Genomic DNA, 21,997 nt, shown 5'->3' on the forward strand with positions numbered 1-21,997 from the left:
TAGCTTTAAGTAAATACAAAAGATCACTTTTACAAATGTAGATGGCCCAATTCACCCTGTTTCTGTTGCATCTATTGAACTCTAGTATCCTTCTATCACCACATATTTCAAAATTCATCCGTTCCACCAGATAGAAGCCTGAGGTTTTCCTAGTTTCAAACAGGTGGGGGCAATATTATCTATATTTAATTTATATATAATTTATAGACATATATTTGAACCGAAGGTTCCGTTCCCGAAATCAATTCAGCTATTCCTCAAGTAGAAATTGGAATGACAGTTGCATTGGCCAATGGGATATAAAGGCAGGAGCATTTCATCACCAGGATGATCTTTAATTAGCCGATCCATCCTGGAGATTTGGGCAACGTCTCCTAGCAACTGCGGGAAAACGGCAAGCTTTTGCAAAGCGAGCTTTCATTAACCCTTTCGTCATTGCTCCGAGTGATCGCCCTCAAGCTCTTCCAGTCTGAACAGTAAAAAAATAAGCTAAAAGGCCACTTCACCCATGCTGTCAGATAGATAAAAGTGCAAAAGAGTTTATACCTCTGAATATATAAGGAAGGTTTAAATCCAGATTAAAATTAGGTTTCCTGCCAATTTTGTGTAGTATGGAGAGATCCATTACAAAATCAATAGGGCTGGGGCTGAAAAATGAGCAGAGCTCAAACAAATATTTGACTGAATTCTGGGTTTTTTTTAATTTGATTTATATGCCGCCCTTCTCCGGAGACTCAGGGTGGCTTACAATGTGCTAAGCAATAGCCTTCATCCTTTTATATATTTATACAAAGTCAGCTTATTGCCCCCACAACTGGGTCCTCAATTTACCTACCTTAGAAAGGATGGAAGGCTGAGTCAACCTTGAGCCTGGCGAGATTCGAACCTGCAGTAATTGCAGGCAGTTGGTCTTAATAACAGGGTGCTTTAGACCACTGTACTACCAAGGCTTAAAATAAAATTAAAATAAGATGTAATGCAATTATCACTTATTCTCTGGGAACTTAACTACCTGCCCCAAATATTACTTTAAATATTATGTTTTGAAAGGGCTTCAAGAAAAACAGGTAGGTCATATATGCCTCTTGGATAGATTCCTTATTTAGATCTAACTGAAACGCAAATGTTCCCCAGGAAATACTTTCCCCACTGTGTCTTTGTAATATTGTCTTCATTCACAATTCAAATATGAAACCAATCCTATCTCTACCTGCATTAAACTAATGTTTAACCACGTAAACTGATGCAGGTTTTGCCACGGAGGAATCTGAGGTCCTTCATTAAGCATCACTGGCTGAAGTGCAGTCAGGTGACCTTTGGACCAGTTTAGGTTGGGATAGAAATATCCCCTTCCTCCTATCCCTGAGTAACAGTAACAGATCTGGAAGGGACCTTGGAGGTCATCTAGTCCAACCCCCTGCTCACGCAAGAGACCTGTACTGGGGATTCGAACTGTCAAACTGCCGACCTGTTGTCTGGGTGGTGGAAAATTCTGCTTTGGGTGGTGGAAGAAACTGGTTCAGATACATTTTAAAATGAATTCCTGATTTGGAGACCTGGATCGGTCTGATTTCAGTTGACCAACAAATGTTGGGTGCTGTACTCAATATATGGTCTAGGTCTCCATATCAATGTATGAGTCACTCTGAGGGGATGGGTGGTACCTAAATTTGATAAACAAATAAGTAAAAATGTTAAAAATGTTCTAGTAGATTCTGGGTAGTGTCCAAAACTAGGAAAAAACATAAAAGCAGCTAAAAACAGGTGGACAGGTAAAGGTGGAAATCATGCATTGAAAGAAAGTAAGTTGTGCCTTTAACTTCAAAAATATGAGGTTACCAGAGAAGAGGGTAAAAGGAGATAAGTACAATGTAATCAGTACCCAGTAAATGTCTGTGGAAATTCTCAATTATCCAGGTCATGATTATCCCAAACCTACAACTGGTTGTCCCATCTCATCCAAGAATCAGAACTGAAGAAGTTTCTTGGATAAGAAGTGAAACATTTTCATTTTCGAAGAAAAAAAAAATCTCTTCCAATTGCCCTTTGTAAAAAGCAATTTTGGGAGTACCGAGTAAGATTTTAAAGGCTGATAATGATTTTCTTTCAAAGTAATATAAATTGTTGTGCTTATGTGAAAAATATTAGATTTTAACATTAATATTAAAAATATTAAAATGTAGCATAAGAACCGTGGTGGCGCAGTGGTTAGAATGCAGAACTGCAGGCTACTTCTGCTGACTGCTGGCTGCCAGCAGTTTGACAGTTCAAGTCTAACCGGTTCAAGGTTGACTCAGCCTTCCATCCTTCCGAGGTGGGTAAAATGAGGACCCAGATTGTTGGGGGCAATATGCTTTGTAAACCGCTTAGAGAGGGCTGTAAAGCACTGTGAAGCGATATGCAAGTCAATTGCTGTATTTTAAACTACTTTATTCTAAGTGGGTCTCTTTAGCTTAGCTCATTCTTTCCCAACCTTGGATCCCTGGGATCCTTTTGTCTTTCCAAAAGGAACATCTGGCCTGGTGTCACTTACCATGTGGTTGTGCTGATGATAATGTTCACCTCAGTAGTGAGTTTCAAATTTTTTTGCTACCGGTTCTGTGGGTGTGGCATGGTATGGCTTGGTGGGCGTGCCAGGGGAAGGATACTGTAAAATCTCCATTCCCACCCCACTACAGGGGAAGATACTGTAAAATCTCCATTCCCTCCCCACTCCAGGGGAAGGTTACTGCAAAATCCCCATTTCCTCCTGATCAGCTGGGACTTGGGAGGCAGAGAATAGATGGGGGTGGAGCCAGTCAGAATTTTTACTACCGGTTCTCCGAACTACTCAAAATTTCTGCTACCGGTTCTCCAGAACTGGTCAGAACCTGCTGAAACCCACCTCTGGTTCACCTACTCTTATTTCAGACTCTAATATTAGATTACTAGTCTAGGTGATACGAAAATCAAGAGACTGATTTTGTGTGGTCCCACACTACCCTCTGTAGGACAAAAGAGGAAACAGGAAAACCTGCATTCCCCGAAGTATTTATTGTATTAGTGCAAAACAATTATTTGGCATGACGGAAAATGTCATTAATCTCTTCAATAGCACTAATTTAGAAAATGTTTAAATTGGATTGATCGTGCTACAATTAAGGTGAGTCAGTACCTTTTATGAAATGAACTTGCATTCAAAATATTTAATGCCAATCTGTCAGTTACACAAAATTCTTTTTTTTACACTGGCAATGATTGATCCCAGTGGGAAAATTTAACGCATGCAATAGCTTTGTCTCTTGACAATTGATGTGGTTTAAGGATGTTACCTTTTGGCTGGATTGGACGAGAAACTATGTTTAAAGTGCCCTTCAAGATATATTTGGAATTTTGAGATCATGCCATGTCCAGTCTCACAAAACGGATGCTGTTGTTGGTACAGCCATTCACAAGAATCTATACTTGGATTATGTAGTAATTACTTTATTTTCTTGGAATACCTCTATGCCTAATGAAGCTACAGGTTATGCCTGAGGCAATGGCTTTTCTTTCCTTTGCAGCATACTAGTTTTGCATTCTTTGATTAGAATGCAGTATTGCAGGCTAATTCTGCCGACTGTCAGGAGTTCAATTCCGATTGGTTTAAGATTGACTCAGCTGTCTCTCCTTCTGAGGTTGGTAAAATGAGGACCCAGATTGTTGGGGACAATATGTGAAGTGGCTTATAAGTCTAAGTGCTATTGCTATTAAAGAATAAAAAATAAAATAAAATTAGGCCAGGCATTGTTCCCCTATCATTAAATGGAGTTTGCTTTCATGCCAGGGCATACAATTAATTATCTTAAAAACTGTGATTAATTTATGCTGGACTGTAGTCTTGCTATTTAGAAGAAGCTAAGATATGGATATTTACAGTTACTTATTCCTTACTGTTTAAATTGGAAATAGGACTATGATTAATTTCAGAGTTCGTTAAAAAAACTAGTCATGTAATCCTTTATCCTCCCTGTAGACCAATTCTTCCCAAACTTTTTCCTTTGTTACTCAAAATCATTTATCAGAAAGTCCTTTGTAGGTAAAACACTTTAAGTCTGGCCTAACTCTCCTTTTTAAATTTTTAATTTGTGATTTTATAAATTGGGTGTTTTAATCTGTGTTTCGGCCAAAATATTTAATAATTTTAAGGGATTTTTTTAATATTTGTATTATTTGTATTTTATCTTGGCTGTTCACCGCCCTGAGTCCTTCGGGAGTAGGGCGGTATAGAAATTTGATTAATAAATAAATAAATAAATAAAGTCAATGTAAACATCCCTATTTCTGATAGGGATATTTACAATGACTTAACATAAAGTGATTGGGAGGTTCATGTGTTGTGATTGGGATGTTTATATGTTGTTACCCAAAGAAAAATCACTTTCACCCAATTTGGGGTAATTTACCTATATTTTGGAAGCATTGCTGTAAACTAAATCCCAATTGTGTTCCAGAAACAAACATGCAAGCTTGAACATCTGCAGGCTGTTAACTTATTTACCTCAGTTCCTTACTTCAATCCTTCTTCTTTTTATTGTTCAAAATAGTGGAAAAATTGTTGAAGGCTTAGCAACTGTCAAAACTGTATATTTTTCCAAATTAGGGAATTCAAACTGGGCACAGGCTAGTATAAGTCAGGTATCTGTCAAAATACATCCTGGGAAATGTAGTTCTTAGCTAAGGACTTTTCTGATCTCTTGCACTGATTTATTAGCTACAGTTCAGGATGGAGCCGACACTGAATTGGAATCAGAAGGCTCTATAATGCAGCTGTAGATTAGATACATTACTTTGAAATTAAAATTCTGCTGAATTTATTTTATCATAAGCCCTTAAATTCCATATTTGGAAAAAAGTGTGGTCTTTATTGAAATAAAACCAAATACAATAAAAGTGGAATTGCCTTCCATAGGCCACAATATAGGATTTGTTGATCTCCCATCTCAGATTAGCTGGATCCTGCTAAACAATTAGAAAAATGTTGATCAGTTCTAATTCTCCAAGCAAAGTATAATCCTGATAGTATTTTGCAGGATTTTATTGACAAGTGCATAACTGGTTTATTCTCAAGAGCCACAGAGATGACCTTGGACTAATTAGGCCACAGCAGTTAGCAAAACATTCATGCCAAAAACAGAAAGGTTAAAAAGAATAATATGAGGAGGGATGGAAAATCCTGTCAGCCTTTCAAGATTCTGTTATGATAACCTGTATCAATTAAGTTGACTTTCAATATTCTTTGTAGAAACTTTTTCCTGATCTGGCCCAGTTTGAAAGGCTGGCATTCATCTTGAAGCCTCACAATATATTTCTTCCTTTCCCCTTCTACTGCAAAAGGCAGAGGTAATTTGAGTTTCTTTCTGATGTTTTCTTCCTATCCTGAGTTTAAATCAAGTTTTGCCAAATAGTCACATAGTTTCTCCAAAATCCCCTCAGTCTTTCTCAGCATTGGTGAATAAACTGAGATACTAAAGTAGTAACATTGAAGAAAGGAACACCCCTCCTTTCCTTGAAGTCCACTCTGAAATTGTGTTCACGTAACACCACTAACCTTCGATATATATACCAGGGTATATTGAATTTATACATCCACTCATACAACATGGACTTAATTGATATTGTGCCACCTGGTCATTTTAGACTCCTAGCAACCACGTAGATTTTTTCCATGGTGATTTATCTCTAACCTATTTCAGGTCTAAAGGTTGCCATCACTGTAACTGAATCCATCCGTCTTGCTGATAGTTGTCCTCATCTCCTCTTTCCTTCCATCTTTCCCAGCATTAGTATCTTCTTCAGAGAGTTGGGTGTTGGCCAGTGGTGAAATCCAATTTTTTTTACTACCGGTTCTGTGGGCATGGCTTGGTGGGCGTGGTGTGGCTTGGTGGGTGTGGCAGAAGGATACTGCAAAATCTCCATTCCCACCCCACTCCAGGGGAAGGACACTGCAAAATCCCCTCCCCACTCCTGGGGAAGGATATGCAAAATCTCCATTCCCACCCCACTCTGGGGCCAGCCAGAGTGGTATCTGCTGGTTCTCCGAACTGCTCAAAATTTCCGCTACCGGTTCTCCAGAACCTGTCAGAATCTGCTGGATTTCACCCCTGGTGTTGGCATAATGTGCCCAAAGTAGGATTTAGGCTAGTGTGCTATGGAAATCCACCATATATGATCCATGCTACTCAGTGTAGCACGCATTATTTTATTGTCTTGTTTTCTTATTTAGTCTTAAATTCAATGCAACACATGGTTGGAGTGACACCTTGTGACCAGAAAGAAGAAATGCATCTTCTACTCATTGTAAGAGAACAGCAATATTAGCCTACTATAGCCAAAAATCAGGAGTCTGGAAGCACCTGACTAATAAATCATATTGAAAGACATAAAACTTTCATGAGATACAGCTCACTTGCAGAGGAGCGGCTAGACATCCTACATCTGTCTAAAAGCTTCATTGCATTTTCTCCCCAGCCTTTAAGAAAAGAGAGAACAGGTGCCTTCAGATCAGAGGTGGGTTTCAGCAGGTTCTGACCAGTTCTGGAGAACCGGTAGTGGAAATTTTGAGTAGTTTGGAGAACCGGTAGTAAAAATTCTGACTGGCCCCGCCCCCATCTATTCTCTGCCTCCCAAGTCCCAGCTGATTGGGAGGAAATGGGGATTTTACAGTATCCTTCCCCTGCCACGCTCACCAAGACATGCCATGCCATGCCATGCCACGCCCAAGCCACACCCACAGAACGGTAGTAAAAAAATTTGAAACCCACCACTACTTCAGATGTACTGGACTTCAACTCCCATAATCCCTAGTCAACACCACCCCAAAATCTCAATGGTAGATTCCTCCCCCCCACCTTAATCCCTGTGGATAGTAACACCTGCTTGCAAAGGTAGTTGAATATAAAGTTTCCTAAACCAGAGCTTCTCAACCTTGGCAAATTTAAGATGGTGGACTGCAACATACACACACACCCAGGAATTCTGGGAATTGAAGTCCACGCATCTTAAACTTGATAAGGTTGAGAAACACTATCCCAGACTTCGCTGGTTCTTTTACTAATATCCTGGAGTGGTTGCCATTTTCTTCTCCAGTGGGTCACGTTTTGTCAGAGCTCTCTGCTATGACCTGTCCGTCTCGGGTGGCCCTGCATGGCATAGCTCATAGCTTCATTGAGCTACGGCAAGCCCCTTCGTCACGACAAGGCAGTTATCCATGAAGGGGTCTTTTACTAAAAATGTAAAGGTTCCCCTCACACATTATGTGCTAGTCGTTCCCGACTCTAGGGGGCGGTGCTCATCTCTGTGTCCGAAGACATCTCCATGGTCATGTGACCGGCCTGACTCCACGCCAAAGGCACATGGAACGCTGTTACCTTCCCACCAAAGGTGGTCCCTATTTTTCTACTTGCATTTTTTACGTGCTTTTGAACTGCTAGGTTGGCAGAAGCTGGGACAAGTAACGGGAGCTCACCCCGTTACGCGGCACTAGGGATTCGAACTGCTGAACTGCCAACCTTTCGTTCGACAAGCTCAGCGTCTTAGCCACTGAGCCACTGCTTTACTAAACAGTAACCCCAAATTACGAAACATTATTAAATTACTAAACAGGACCCCAAATTAGAGAATCACATTTAGCCTACTATCTCTCACGCAAACCAGTTTCTTTTCCATGTAAAACGAGGAAACAGAATAAAAGCTGCTCAAAAGCACACATTTCATTGAAGTCCATCGTGCGTAGTCATGTCAGATTAGCCGCCCAAATTATGAACATAAAGCCAGTTTACCTAGCATTAGAAAATAAGGTAACCAAGGATCGTCTTGACTTTGAGATAGTTGGCTGCTAAATAGACATTTGGGCTGGAGGGGCTGGAATCAGGGGTGAAATCCAGCAGGTTCTGACAGGTTCTGGAGAACCGGTAATGGAAATTTTGAGCAGTTCGGAGAATTGGTAGCGGAAATTTTGAGTAGTTCAGAGAACCGGCAAATACCACCTCTGGCTGGCCCCAGAGTGGGGTGCGAACGGAGATTTTGCAATATCCTTCCCTCAGGAGTGGAGAGGGAATGGAGATTTTGCAGTACCCTTCCCCTGGAGTGGGGTGGGAATGGAGATTTTGCAGTAGCTTTCCCTTGCCACGCCCACCAAGCCAAGCCCACAGAACCGGTAGTTTAAAAAAATGGATTTTACCACTGTCTGGAATGGAAATATATCAATATTTGAGCATGCAGAATTTTTTTTAAAAAACCCCGAGAAAGATCATCTGAGAAACCTTTAGAAAAGGCAGACCTACTGAATCCCCCCCCCGCCTTATATTTGCAACACGCCATAACAAGAGCGCAAAATTAAAAGACAAATTTAAATGTTTGCCGTTACAGTAGGAATCCCCGCCCCGCTCCCTTGCTCCTCCCGTTTTTAAACTACTTCCTGTAAAAAGAGGAGCCTTCTGGTCTTTGTAGTCCGGAATCCCTCTGCCAGCTTCCCCCACCCCCCTCCACCCCCCATTTCCTTCGTGTTTTTGCAATTGAAAACAATTTTTTAGCACTGAATTTTTTTTGCAACTGAAAGCAATTCGATTTTTGCACTGAAAACAAAAAAGGCACCTGCAGAAAATGCACTTTGTGCATCCCAGGGAAGCGGAGACGGGCTGCTGGGATCTCTTTTGCAACCGGTGGTGAAGAAAGAAAGCGCGTTTCGGTTGTTGTTGTTGTTTTTTTTGCAAGGATTAGAGGGGGGGGGGGGAAAGGTTCGGGACAAAGATCTACAAGAGCCAATATAAACCATCCTAATTACACTTGGAGCTGGTTTTTCGCTTCGTCCAGATCGTTATCGCTGCTCGCCCTTTTTTTTCCCTCTTGGGTACTGAAGACTGCAAGGTGAAACCTTTTAGTAGGTTACAGTACTAGCTGTTGCAATCCCTTCAACCCTCTCCTCCTCCTCCTTTTTATTAGCAACTAATTGCACGGACCGGGGTGGGGTTAGGCGTGGAAGTGTATTAGGAGCACCCAATGATCATCAAATCAAATTTCAAAACTGATCGACGCCCTGTTGTGTAAAAATTTTTTTTTCCCAGGCTTCTGCCTTTGAGGATCATGCCATCATGAAGAACGATTCGCCGGCGATGTTGGCTGCCGTTGCTAGGGCGAGGGGCCTATTAAGAAGCAGCGAGCCCAGCCTTCTCTGCCCAGCGGCACCCCAAGCAGTTTCCTTATTAGAGGAAGCGGCTGAACTCCTGGTTTTGGACAGGGACTTCGCGGCAGCGGTGGACAGATGTGAGAAAGGCTGCCAGAGCCTTTTGGAAAATGAGGGCGATTCTGACGGGTAGGTGCCAAACTGGAATGAAGAAGAGTGAGACATTCAGAACCGGCTGGGAGTTGATAGTTCTTAACAGCAAGGCGTTCTTTTAGATCAGTGGTCCCCAACCCCCGGTCCGCGGACCGGTGCCGGGCCGTGGAGTACCTGCCACCGGGCCGCGCAGCGGCCGGGGGACATGAACGCTGCAGCGCAAAGGCTCCTGGGCCGTGCGCAAAGGCTCCAGGGAAGAGAGCCCCGCGCAGGTACGCACGTGTGGCCCAAAGCCCCCACCCCTGCGCGCGCTCAGCGGGCCACGGTAAAATTATCAAAGGCTGATTGGTCCGCGGCGATAAAAAGGTTGGGGACCACTGTTTTAGATGATGTTGGACTACTTTACCCATCCATTTTATTAGAGAATAGAATAGATAATACAATAGAGGAGAGGAGAGAATAGAAGAGAGAGGAGAGGCAATAGGAATAGGAGTGGAGTGGAGTGGAGTGGAGTGGAGTGGAGTGGAGTGGAGAGTGGAGTGGAGTGGAGTGGAGTGGAGTAGAGTAGAGTAGAGTAGAGTAGAGTAGAGTAGAGTAGAGTAGAGTAGAGTAGAGTAGAGTAGAGTTGGAAGGGACCTTGGAGGTCATCTAGTCCAACCCCCTGCTCACACAGGAGATCTATCCTAGGAATTCAAACCGCCAACCTTTCTGATCGACAAGCTCAGTGTCTTAGACACTGAGAGAATAGAATAGAATAGAATAGAATAGAATAGAATAGAATAGAATAGAATAGAATAGGGGGCCTGGTGGCTCAGCAGATTAAAAGCATTGTGATTAACACCAGCTGTCTGCAGTTACTGTAAGTTCGAATCTCACCAGGCTCAAGGTTGACTCAGCCTTCCGTCCTTTCTAAGGTAGGTAAAATGAGGACCCAGTTTGTGGGGGCAATAAACTGACTTTGTATAAAATATACAAAAGTATGAAGGCTATTGCTTAACGCATTGTAAGCCACCCTGAGTCTCCGGAGAAGGGCGGCATATAAATCAAATTTAAAAAAAAAATAGAAGTCTAAAGAATGAAGGGGTGGTAATGGGGACACTAAAAAGTGAATGGTAGACACATTATTTAATTTGGGGGCAGGGGGTCTCCAAGTCTTTCAACCTGTATATAAAAGTCTGCAAAGTAATTTATAAATGTATAACAAAACAATAAATGTAACTGGGGAAAAAAACAGTGAAACAGCAACAATACAGGTAATCCTCGATTTATTATTGTAATGGGGTCATGCAAGTCATAAAGTGGGTCACCCACATGACTGACCTGATTTTGTGACCTTTTTTGCAGCAGTTGTAAAGTGACTGTTGCAGTTGTAAAGTGAACCCATTGCTAGTTATGGGGCATTTTTGTCAAAACCGGAAATACATGCTGGTTTTTGGCAAAAAGTCATAAAACAGTCACATGACTACAGGACGTTGCAAACCTGTGTAAATGCAGACTGGTTGCTGAGCTTCCAACTAGTCATACAATTGCAAGATGTGATGTTGGAACTTCAGAACTAGGTGGTAAATACCTTTTGGGAGTCAGTCTTAATTTTGAGTGGTTGCTAAGCGGCTGGTCATAAATCAAAGACTACTTACTTGTATAAAGGATGTGGTGGCTCAGTGGCTAAGATGCTGAACTTGTTGATCAAAAGGTCGGCAGTTCAGCTGTTCGAATCCCTAGTGCCGTGTAACAGGGTAAGCTCCCGTTACTTGTCCCAGCTTCTGCCAACCTAGCAGTTCGAAAGCACGTAAAAAATGCAAATAGAAAAATAGGGACCACCTTTGGTGGGAAGGTAACAGCGTTCCGTGCACCTTTGGCACTTAGTCATGCCGGCCACATGACCACTGTCTTCGGACAGTGCTGGCTCTTCGACTTTGAAACGGAGATGAGCACCGCCCCCTAGAGTGGGGAATGACTAGCACATATGTGTGAGGGGAACCTTTACTTTTGCCTTTACTTACTTGTGTTGCCAAATCTAAACCAAGCACACACTCAATACAGAAGTCAAGCTTTTTGTTAGCAGATTTGCAAACTGGAAAATGAATCTTAATGATTGAGTTTTATGCCATAAACCCTAATGTGGTTGGTTAAGCAAACTGTAGTTTAGTGGATTATGTGAATCTGATCTATCCTTAGAATTGGAGCAGAGATTGCAATTGGATTGCTTATAAGACTGCAGTTTTTCTGCTTTTTTAAATTGTACACCAATGTACATATACAGTGTTTATCTGACTTCCAGATCCAGCTCTGAAGACCTGAAATGCTCCTTATGTATTGTTGGCATCCAAGCTTTGGCAGAAATGGATCGATGGAGAGAGGTCCTCCCATGGGTCCTTCAGTACTACCACAAACCTGAAGGTTGGCCTCCCAAAATTCTGGAGCTCTGGTGAGTCCCCTTTTTCTGCATCTGAATGGCAAATCAGATACTGCTCCATCCCAAGGAGGAATATTAGGTTGTGTAAGTAGCACCCACCTAAAATAAGTTAAATATCAAGAACATTTACAACTTAATCTTACTCTAGAATTATGGGTACTTCCAGGTATGTTGCTCCTGATTTCTAGTTTAATAATAGGCAACAATTCTGTCATGTGTTTAGATGAATATTGCTTAAATCAGAAATGAGTTGAGTCTAGATTTTTCTATGCTCGCTGAGACAGTTTTAATCTTCAGTAAGGATGCAGTTCCAATTTTTTTAAAAAACTCAAATCATTGTAGTTCGAGATGTTAACTTTCTGTGAGCAAGTACTTATATTGTTTTAGCAATTGAAGCAAAACTGTACTGCCTTAAATTATCTTGTAGTGGCATGCTTGGCTAAATACACTAGAGAGTTTTTGATTATTGTTTTTCTGTGGTCATGTTTGTTATTTCTCCAAGCAGCGCAGGATAGTTTATACCAAGGGTCTCCAACCTTGGCAACTTTAAGACTTGTGGACTTCAACTCCCAGCAAAGCTGGCTGAGGAATTCTGGGAGTTGAAGTCCACAAGTCTTAAAGTTGCCAAGGTTGGAGGCTACCTCATTTTGCTACCTCATTTTCATGGTCATAATGAACTTCTAAAGTGGGTTAAGCTGAAAAGATATGATTGGCTTATGGCCAACCAGTGCAGTCCATGATCCAGGCAAAGTGAAACCTAACCTCATGCACTCAGTCTACTATATTGCAGTGGGTACCCCCAGTGTGATTTCATGCAGGTGACAAATACTCAAAGGAAGAAAAGACAATAAGATGGAGCTCCGGAAATAAGGAGGTGGGAAACGTCAGGTCTCTCTGGCATCCTGCGGGATGGGGAGAAAGAAAGGAGAAAACCTTTATTTTCTTGTGCCAAATTATCTTCACTGGAACATAGTTCATGGCAGGAAAAGGTTTTCCTCTCTTTTGTTATTACATAGGAGTATTTGGGCACATTGACACATCTGGAATGTTGAGAACAGCTTTGGACACTCGGAAAATAACCCATCATACAATACATGAGTCAAACATATTTTTTAGGTTGTTTTTTTAAATTGTTAACAGGTGAAAGTAATAAACAATAATAATGTTTGTCTAGATCATAATTATAATAATGGACAGAAGCAGAACTGCACAGCTTGTTGAGGGGAAGAAATCAAATCGATAAATGAAAAACAAATAGGCCACAAAGGAATACCTGGCATGCTGGAGTTGGCAGAGGTTGTGAGGCCTAGAGGCACTGGAGACATGAGGGCACTGCACCCTTTGGGGCAGTGGTGAATTTATTGACTTTTGGAAAAAGAAAAAAATATTTCTATAATAATATGCCCCCTGGTTCAGTTCTTTAACTGCCCAAGGAGCTGCTGATCCAGTTCTACAGAGAAATTATTGAGTCTGTCATCTGCACCTCTATAACTGTCTGGTTTGGTTCTGCAACCCAACAAGACATACACAGACTTCAGAGGATAATTAGAACTGCAGAAAAAACAATTACTACCAACTTGCCTTCCATTGAGGACCTGTATACTGTACGAGTCAAAAAGAGGGCTGTGAAAATATTTACAGACCCCTCACATCCTGGACATAAACTGTTTCAACTCTTACCCTCAAAAAGACGCTATAGGGCACTGCACACCAGAACAACTAGACACAAGAACAGTTTTTTTCCCGAACGCCATCACTCTGCTAAACAAATAATTCCCTCAACACTGTCAAACTATTCACTAAGTCGGCATTACTATTACTATTAATCTTCTCAACGTTCCTATCACCCATCTCCTCCCACTTATGACTGTATGACTGTAACCTGTTGCTGTATCCTTATGATTTATATTGTTTCCCAGTATGATTCAAGTGCTTATTTGTACCCTATGACTATCATTAAGTGTTGTACTTTTTGATTCTTGACGAATGTATCTTCTCTTTTTATGTACACTGAGAGCATATGCACCAAAGACAAATTCCTTGTGTATCCAATCACATTTGGCCAATAAAGAATTCTATTTATCTAATGAAATATACACCACACAGAAACCTATTACTCTTGTCTTTTCATTTTTACCATAGAAAGACACCTCAAAAGTCAGTGAAGACATCTCTTGAATCCAGCTGTTGACATCTGGACAGTTGTTTTCTTTCCACCTACTGCCAGCCCCCACTAGGTAGACCAGACAGAAAATCAACTCCATAGGAAGATTAGAGCCACACTTGATTGAGTTTTGCCATAATACTTGAATCTTGCACATCTGGTTGTGTTGTCACTCCCCCCACCCCAACAATGTCTTATATCCCATTGAATCAGGGAGACTTTTACCTGAGCTAGTTCTTAATATTATTTTGTTTCCTGGGACTTAAAGAATGTTTTGGCCCCCTTTGCCTAGGTAATAAGTCTTGCAAAAAGTTATCTCCCATACACACTTACCTCTATATGGGATAATTCTTTTACCTGAACCACAGGATCTTCTAGCTTCTTAGGAAAAGCACAACTCTCTCACTAGGTCTTTTTTTCTGATAGGTGAATGGCCAAACAAAGCCTTTTCATTATTTTCTTTTTTTTTTCATTTTCAAAAAAACCTTTATTAAAGTTTAAAATATTAAAATATAAATACAAATACATCTGTAATGAAAATACGCCCATAATATTTGTACAATTCAACGTTGTTCTGACAGTACACCAATCTTAACTCTATTCATATATTCCCAGATATTCCTACTTGCTAAAGTATGTATTAAAGGAAAATATCCTTAAAAAGTTAAATATCTGATCATTCATATCACCACAGCAGCGAGGATTGTACTCGCACAAGCTTGGAAAATGTCCCCTATACTGACAAATTGTGTAATAATCCAGAAAATTTTTGAATGTGCAGAAATGGACAGACTTACTATAGAATTAAATAATAAGGAAGACTCAGAATATTACTCAACTTGGGAAAACTGGTATCAATGGATAGAAAATAAAAATAGGAAATATATAGATCAAAATAAGACATCAATTGTGTTTACACACATACTTTTCATTATTTTCAATATTCTGAGAATCCTTATTAAACCCTAAGCGTTGCTGGAAATACAGATTGTGCTGGAGCAATATGTGTTCTACTGTTATGTACCTAAGGAAACAGGACTACCAGAACACAACAGCCAAATTCTACCACTGAATGGTGATGGAACTGAATGGAACTTTGCTAACTTCCCCATTTCTTAATTAAAAAAAAAAAGCTAGGAGGTCTATTTAGTGCAATCTGTTGCATCCATTGGGGTCTATGGATGTTACATCTTACTGGTACTTTGTATATGGCACTTTTGAATGTCTTAAGACATGTCCAATTGAAATATGAATGTGTTAAACGTGACTTAGTGTGTTATTCATATATTCTCTTTCAGCATCCTCCTCCATAGCAAAGTGGAAGAACCTCATGTGATGTTAGATGTTGGTCGGGACTGGTTATATTGCCCATCCAATCCGAACTTGTCAAGTTATGGCCTGTTGGCTCAGCTTTATCTTTTCCATGTGCTCTTGCCACTCGGACACTTTTTAGCGGCAGAGGAGCTGATCCAAGATTGCAAAGCTTTGAGCCAGGAGCAGCGAGAAAACATGCACAAAACCCTTCAAGAGAAGAAGCATCAGTGGCTACAGAAAGAAGAAGCACCTCCAATTCCTGAGGAGCAGCCAGAGATGTCATGGAAGCTGCAGTTGGGTAGGATTCCTGCAGATGGAACTCTGAATGTCTTAACATTCTGTCTGGTCTTGTGAAATCATTTGCAGCATTGCCTGCAATGAGCATTGAGCTTCCACTAAAGCAATGATACCAGCTTGGTTAAAGCATCACCATTCAGTGGTAGAATTTGGCTGTTGTGTTCTGGTAGTCCTGTTTCCTTAGGTACATACAGTAGAATACATATTGCTGGAAGAGAGGCCTCAGCTGTCTTCTACTCCAACCCTCTGCTCAAGACAGGAGCCTTATACATCTGAACGATTGATTGCACAAGCAGAGAGTTCTCTTGATAAAATTGTTAAAGAGGTCCAAGGAGAGAAACGATCTATAGTCTCTCTCCCATAGATCACATAGATTGGCCCTTCCTATTTCACAACAGCTGGATGTGCTAATTGTCATAATAATAGATTTAATTTATATGCTTTTGGTTCCCAGCAACTTTCCCTTGAGGAAGATGGAAACTACAACAATTTTGCTTAATCAGAAGCAAAAACAGGTCTACAGTAGATTCCATTCACCTTAGTTTAGAGGTGTACAATTGACTCATGAAACATTGCATGTTGAATCCTTCACAATTTTAATTAAAGGAAAAGGAAAGATCCCAGAGTGGAATCCTAGAGTATCACTGTCACTAACAGGAGCTGGTACTAGGCTAGGTGAACAGATAATCTAACAGTGATTAATAATCTTGAAGAACGCAGCCACACATAAAGAGCCCAGTCATTTTAAAGTGCAACATGTTATCTGAACTCCAAACAAGAATGCTGTAATTTATAATCTACAGCAGGGGTCTCCAACCTTGGCAACTTAAAGACTTGTGGACTTCAACTCCCAGAATTCCTCAGCCAGCAAAACAAAGCTGGCTGAGGAATTCTGGGAGTTGAAGTCCACGTCTTTAAGTTGCCAAGGTTGGAGACCTCTGATCTACAGGGCTAATGTAAATAAGGGGCAATAAAGGTGTCCTATTACAGCAGATTAATTAGTGTGTAATAAGGTTACACCTTATTTCAGAATAAGAAAACCAGCTTCTTAATTTGATTAACTATGATTATTTGTGTCTAACAAACTCACCAAGAAATGCTTGACGTGCTTTGAAAAAATTAACTTTGTGTGCCTGTTAAAGCAGAATTATGCGGCTGTTTAAAAACAATGAACAAGATAGATATAGATCCAACCTCTTGAGATATTTTAGAAAGAATTGAGTAAAGCTTACACATTTTGCTCAACTCTGAATGTCAGAAACTACTATAATAAATCTAGGTTATGTAAATAACACACTAAATAACAGTTCCTTTTTTAAAAAAAAACTCCATTAAAACCACAAAGAAAATATATAAAGTCATTCATCTTAAAAAAGAGAAATGAGAAAGCTCAGTTTTGGTATTTGTGGCCCTTGTCATTCCCCCCTTGTGAAGTTTCTTTCTCTTGTGCTGCAGGTTCAGTGTCTCAGAGGATGTTGACCATCTTGGTCCAGCTGAGAAGAGTGCTGGAGTCTTTGGCAAGCCATTTCAGCTTCATCCCCTTCAAAAAGACACTTTTGGTGGCCCTCCTGTTGTGTCTCATTGTATTGAGACTTGACCCAGGTAGGGGACTGAAGAAAATGAAGCATCTAGAGCCGTGATGGCGAATCTATGGCACATGTGCCACAGGTGGCACGCAGCGCCCTCTCTGTGGGCACGCAAGCCGTCGCCCCAGTTCAGCTCTGCCGCGCATGCACCCGGGCCTCCAGCCAGCCGGCTGGTCATCGTGTCTCTGTCGCGCATGTGCATGGGACGGGGGCGCGCGTGGGGGGCCGTGTGCACATGCGCAGGGGCTGGGGTGGAGGGGGGGGGTTTGCTCACGCATTGCATTCTGGGGTTCTTTGGGCACTCGATCCGGAAAAGGTTAGCTATCACTTATCTAGAGAAATAGTTTCTTGTCTGAAGACAACTAGGAATATGGGACAGAAAGTGGAGAAAATGGGTAATTAGAAATTGAATGCTTGGCACAATGTGTGAACCCAGAGGGTTTCTGGGGGAGAAGTTTTGATCTGGATAGCTCCCACTCTGATGATGCTCAGGAAGCTATTGGAAACCACCTGATCTCCCAATTGTTGGAGTTGATTGATGGTGGAGCCCCAGTTGGATTTCTTAGTTTTCCTTTCCCCCCCCCCCCCCCTTCTTCTTTCTTGCATATATCTGTCTCCAGGCTCCTTATGAATCCTTCTCTTTTTTATAGTATTTTTTATTTCTTATTTTTTTTAACTCTTAAGTTGTTTAGAGCAGTGGTCCCCAACCCCCGGTCCGCGGACCGGTGCCGGGCCGTGGAGTACCTGGCACCGGGCCGCGCAGCGGCCGGGGGACATAAACGCTGCAGCGCAAAGGCTCCTGGGCCGTGCGCAAAAGCTCCTGGGCCGTGCGCAATGGGCCGTGCGCAAAAGCTCCTGGGCCGTGCCCCCACCCCTGCGCGCGCTCAGCGGGCCGCGGCGATAAAAAGGTTGGGGACCACTGGTTTAGAGTGATTGGAAGTTGGGTAGCCTCTAAATTGCATAAATAAAATAAATCCTGGCTCTACCGTCTGGTCTTGGGGTACTTTGTTTGGAAGGAATTCCTATCTTTAGACAAATGTCTATACTTAACATCAGGGGTGAAATCTAAAATTTGGAACTACCGGTTCTGTGGGTGTGGCTTGGTGGTGGTGGGGTAATGTGACTGGGTAGGCGTGGCCATTTTTTTTTTTTTTACTTTTAAAACCATTTTTTCTACAACCTCTTCGGTGAAGAGGTTGTTAAAAAATGCTTTCAAAAGGCTCTGACGATCCCAGCTGAGTTGCCTGATCGGCAGAGACTTTTTTTCTTTTAAATGCCTCTGATGATCGGGCAATTCAGCTTGGATCGTCAGAAGCATTTAAAAGAAAAAGATTTTTTTTCTTTTAAAAGCCTTTGATGATCCCAGCTGAGCTGCACGATCATCAGAGGCTTTTTTTTTACTTTTAAAAGAATTTTTTTGGCCAAAGAGGTGATAGAAAAAATGCTTTTAAAAGTAAAAAAAAAAAGCCTCTGATGATTGTGCAGCTCAGCTGGGCAGGGGGGGGAGGCAGGGATTTTTGCTACCGGTTTTCTGAACCACCCGCCTCCATTGCTACCAGATCAGGTGATACGGTCCGAACCGGGAGCATTTCACCCCTGCTTAACATCCTCTAATCTCAGTGTGTGAGATAGAGATCCCATAATATGCATTTCACTATGTGTAAATGAAAAATGGGTTGATAAAAAGGAAAATGCTATTGTACCACTTCCTGAAACAGTAGTTCAAGCAGGGGTAAACAAATTTTTTTACTTTTAAAAACATTTTTTCTTTGGCGGAAAAGCAAAAAAAAAATGCTTTTAAAAGAAAACAAAAGCCTCTGATGATCAGGCAACTCAGCTGGGATCGTCAGAGCCTTTTAAAAGCAATTTTTTTACAACCTGTTCAGCTGAAGAGGTGGTAGAAAAAAAGCTTTTAAAAGAGGGAAAAAAAAGTTGGCCACGCCTACTCAGTCACATTACCCTCACATTTCACCACTGAGTTCAATGTATGTGGCTATCAGTTGTAGCTCTTGGGAGATACATCTATCTTACAAGACCTGGATGAAATCAAACATGATTGTTATTACAATTACTGATTTGACCCAAATTACCAAGAAAAGCAGCTGGCAAATTAGTTAACTGGAAAAAATCCATTATTATGGCAAAGGAGCTTTAATGAGGAGAATACTGGCTCATTTGAAGATGCCTTCTGGTTAAGAATTTCATAACAATACACATAGATACTGAGTTTGTTCAGAGGTAATACATATCAGAGACAAAAATTAGACAGATGTAATTAAAATTAAAATTAAAATTAAAATAAAATTAAAATAATCTTATGCTGTATTTATAGCAAATATGTCGCTTCCTTAGAATGACTTAATGCCTGATGCTAAAGTTTCCTCCTTGCCTTCTTGCATTTTTCTCCTGCTTCTTGTTAATGTTTCCCCCATATCACAGCAGGGGTGGGATTCAGCCGGTTAGGATCGGTTCGGGTGAACCGGATGCTTATTTTACATCTGGTTAGCAGAACCGGTAGTTGCAAGGACTGGCTGGCCCCGCCCACCCCTCCCGTCCTTCCCAGGAGTCTCCATGCGGCCCGTTTTAGATGCCAGGTAAGTGCAAGGCCCACGCGGAGGCTCTGGGAGGGCAAATAACAGGCCTCCTGGAAGTCTGGAAACGGGCCCATTTCCAGCCTCCGGAGAGCCTCCGGAGCCTGGGGGAGGCCGTTTTCACACTCCCAGAGGCTTGAAGAAAGCTTCCGGAGCCTGGGGAGGATGAAAACACCCCCTCCCCCATCGTGGTGCAGGAGGCCGAGTAGGCCACGCCCACCATGGCCACACCCACCGGGGAGTGAATCGGTTGCTAAAATTTTTGAATCCCACCCCTGAATCACAGTCTTAGGAGAACAATGTTGTGGCTTTGCTTTTTGCTGGCCTCTATGAGTTCTTGATTGTCTGCTTTCTGCCAGAGAAATGCATCCAATTTCAGAAGATTACTCAATAGTAAGAGAAACTGGGGGGGGGGGGGGGGGATGGACAAAGTCCATATCCTTCAGAGTGAGCATTGATAGATGAATTGATTGATTAGAAATTCAGACACTGCTTATCTGATTTGGACTGGTCAGAGATTAAGTCAAGCTTGAAGGCTGCCTTTCAAAACAACGTTGATATCACAAAAGGATCCCAATTTGATTGGAGGTGTATTGTAGCCACAAGGAAATTAGCATATGGCATTAATTTTATTTTTCTTCTGTTCTCTTTCCCCTCCCACCTAGCATCCCCTGCTTCTCTACCCTTTCTCTACAGGTTGACCCAACTTTTCCATCAAGCTCGTTTGACTTTATTTCCTCCAAGTAGAAGACCTCCTGTTCAAGACTAACTTGCTCTATTGTCATCTCTGGATACCATGAAACGCTCCAGGTTTCAAGCCAACACTGCAGGTTTGGGGGCAATGCTGAGCTTAAAGCTACAGGAGTTTCCTCCAAGACCAAGAATGTCTTCTGACAGTAGATATGGCTGGATGAAACACAAGAGTCCATATGAAGAGGTGTCTCTTTGTATTAGAACGTGCTTTTTTGTGCTCATTCCTGTTTAGAAGCATGTTCATTTTAAGTGAGTGACACTTGCTTCCAAGTAAACTTTGAGATCAAAGTGTGGCAGACTGTTTCAGGTGTTTTTTAAATCTTCACTTTGGCAAGGAGACATTAAACGTTTTTTTTCTATCTGGGAAAGACTGTGCCTGCCTCTCCTCTCCTGGTATACATTTGTCGTGCAGGAGTTCTTCTTCCCTTCTCTACTTGGCTGTGAAGTCCTCCAAACCAAGAAAGACACCTGTTGATTCTTCCAAAGATTTCTTTATTGTTTCACACCTATAGACAGCATCTTGCCAGACTAAAGCATTCTACAATCAGCATCAAACATATTCTCTGAGAACGATTAAGGAGATGATGTCTCAGTTTCTTTGTCTCACACACACTATCTGAACCAGGGGTGAAATCCAGCAGCTTCTAACAGGTTCTGGAGAACCGGTAGCGGAAAGTTTGAGTAGTTCGGAGAACCGGCAAATATCACCTCTGGCTGGCCCCAGAGTGGGGTGGGTATGGAGATTTTGCAATATCCTTCCCCTGTCATGCCCACCAAGCCACGCCTACAGAACCGGTAGGGAAAAATTTTGGATTTCACCCCTGATCTGAACTGAATTCCTCTTATTCCTCTGGAACAGGGATCTCCAACCTTGGAAACTTTAAGGTTTGTGGACTTCAACTCCCAGAATTCCTCAGCCAGCTTTGCTGGGAGTTGAAGTCCACAAGTCTTAAAGTTGCCAAGGTTGGAGACCCCTGCTCTGGAATACATGTACATCCCTCCTTCATGGAGATCAAATCCACAACATTCCATCACACTGGCTGCCTCCAGATGGGATGGACAACCAATCCCATTGCCCTCATTCATCAGGTCATATATGGAGAGCAAACAGTTGGTGCAGATTCCATTTAAAATTTATGAGTGTTTTTGCTCAAAGAAGAGGAAGTGATTCCAGAGAAAGCAGATAAGCCATATCTGGTTAAGTGGTTCTCTCTTTAACTTTCATGACTGAGCTTCCAGGGCAGCAAGCAAGTTATGAAATAATCACCTTAACCTCATCCTTCCTTTCATCCCTTTATCCCTCAGAGGGCCTGGGCCTTTTTGTGGGGAGTAGACATTGCTTTTCCTGATTTGGTAGTGAAACTCAGAATCACTTTATCAGGGAGATGGGTAGCATATAAATGTAACTATTTTATTTTTTTTTAAAAAAGTCCTTGCTAATGAGCGATAGATTCTTGTGATCTTCTGTGCAGGTCTTTATTTAAGGAAGAGCTGTAATGCTTTTAGCAACTTTTGTTCATTATTTTGTAAGGGTTAGGATGGGCAAACAATCATTTTCAGGGGTGGGAGAAATTTGCAAAT

At 41.7% G+C, this 21,997-nt stretch overlaps 1 protein-coding gene across 2 annotated transcripts; it reads left to right on the forward strand.

Moving 5' to 3' along the window:
- Positions 1-8,514: 8,514 nt before the first annotated feature.
- PEX26 (peroxisomal biogenesis factor 26) lies at positions 8,515-21,795 on the forward strand. Of its 2 annotated transcripts, none has more exons than XM_070946858.1 (6): positions 8,515-8,899; positions 9,084-9,331; positions 11,577-11,723; positions 15,174-15,487; positions 16,942-17,088; positions 20,329-21,795. In XM_070946858.1, the coding sequence occupies exons 2-6, from the start codon at positions 9,111-9,113 to the stop codon at positions 20,430-20,432; spliced, it is 933 nt and encodes a 310-aa protein (XP_070802959.1). In that variant the 5' UTR covers positions 8,515-8,899; positions 9,084-9,110; the 3' UTR covers positions 20,433-21,795. The 2 variants fall into 2 exon arrangements, with proteins under 2 accessions (XP_070802959.1, XP_070802958.1); XM_070946857.1 differs by having other exon boundaries at positions 8,515-8,886.
- Positions 21,796-21,997: the final 202 nt, after the last annotated feature.

The sequence above is a fragment of the Pituophis catenifer genome, unplaced genomic scaffold (genome assembly GCF_029215685.1).
Source record: "Pituophis catenifer annectens isolate HBS135680 unplaced genomic scaffold, rPitCat1.0.hap2 SCAF_7, whole genome shotgun sequence".
In the NCBI taxonomy this organism is placed as follows: domain Eukaryota; kingdom Metazoa; phylum Chordata; class Lepidosauria; order Squamata; family Colubridae; genus Pituophis; species Pituophis catenifer.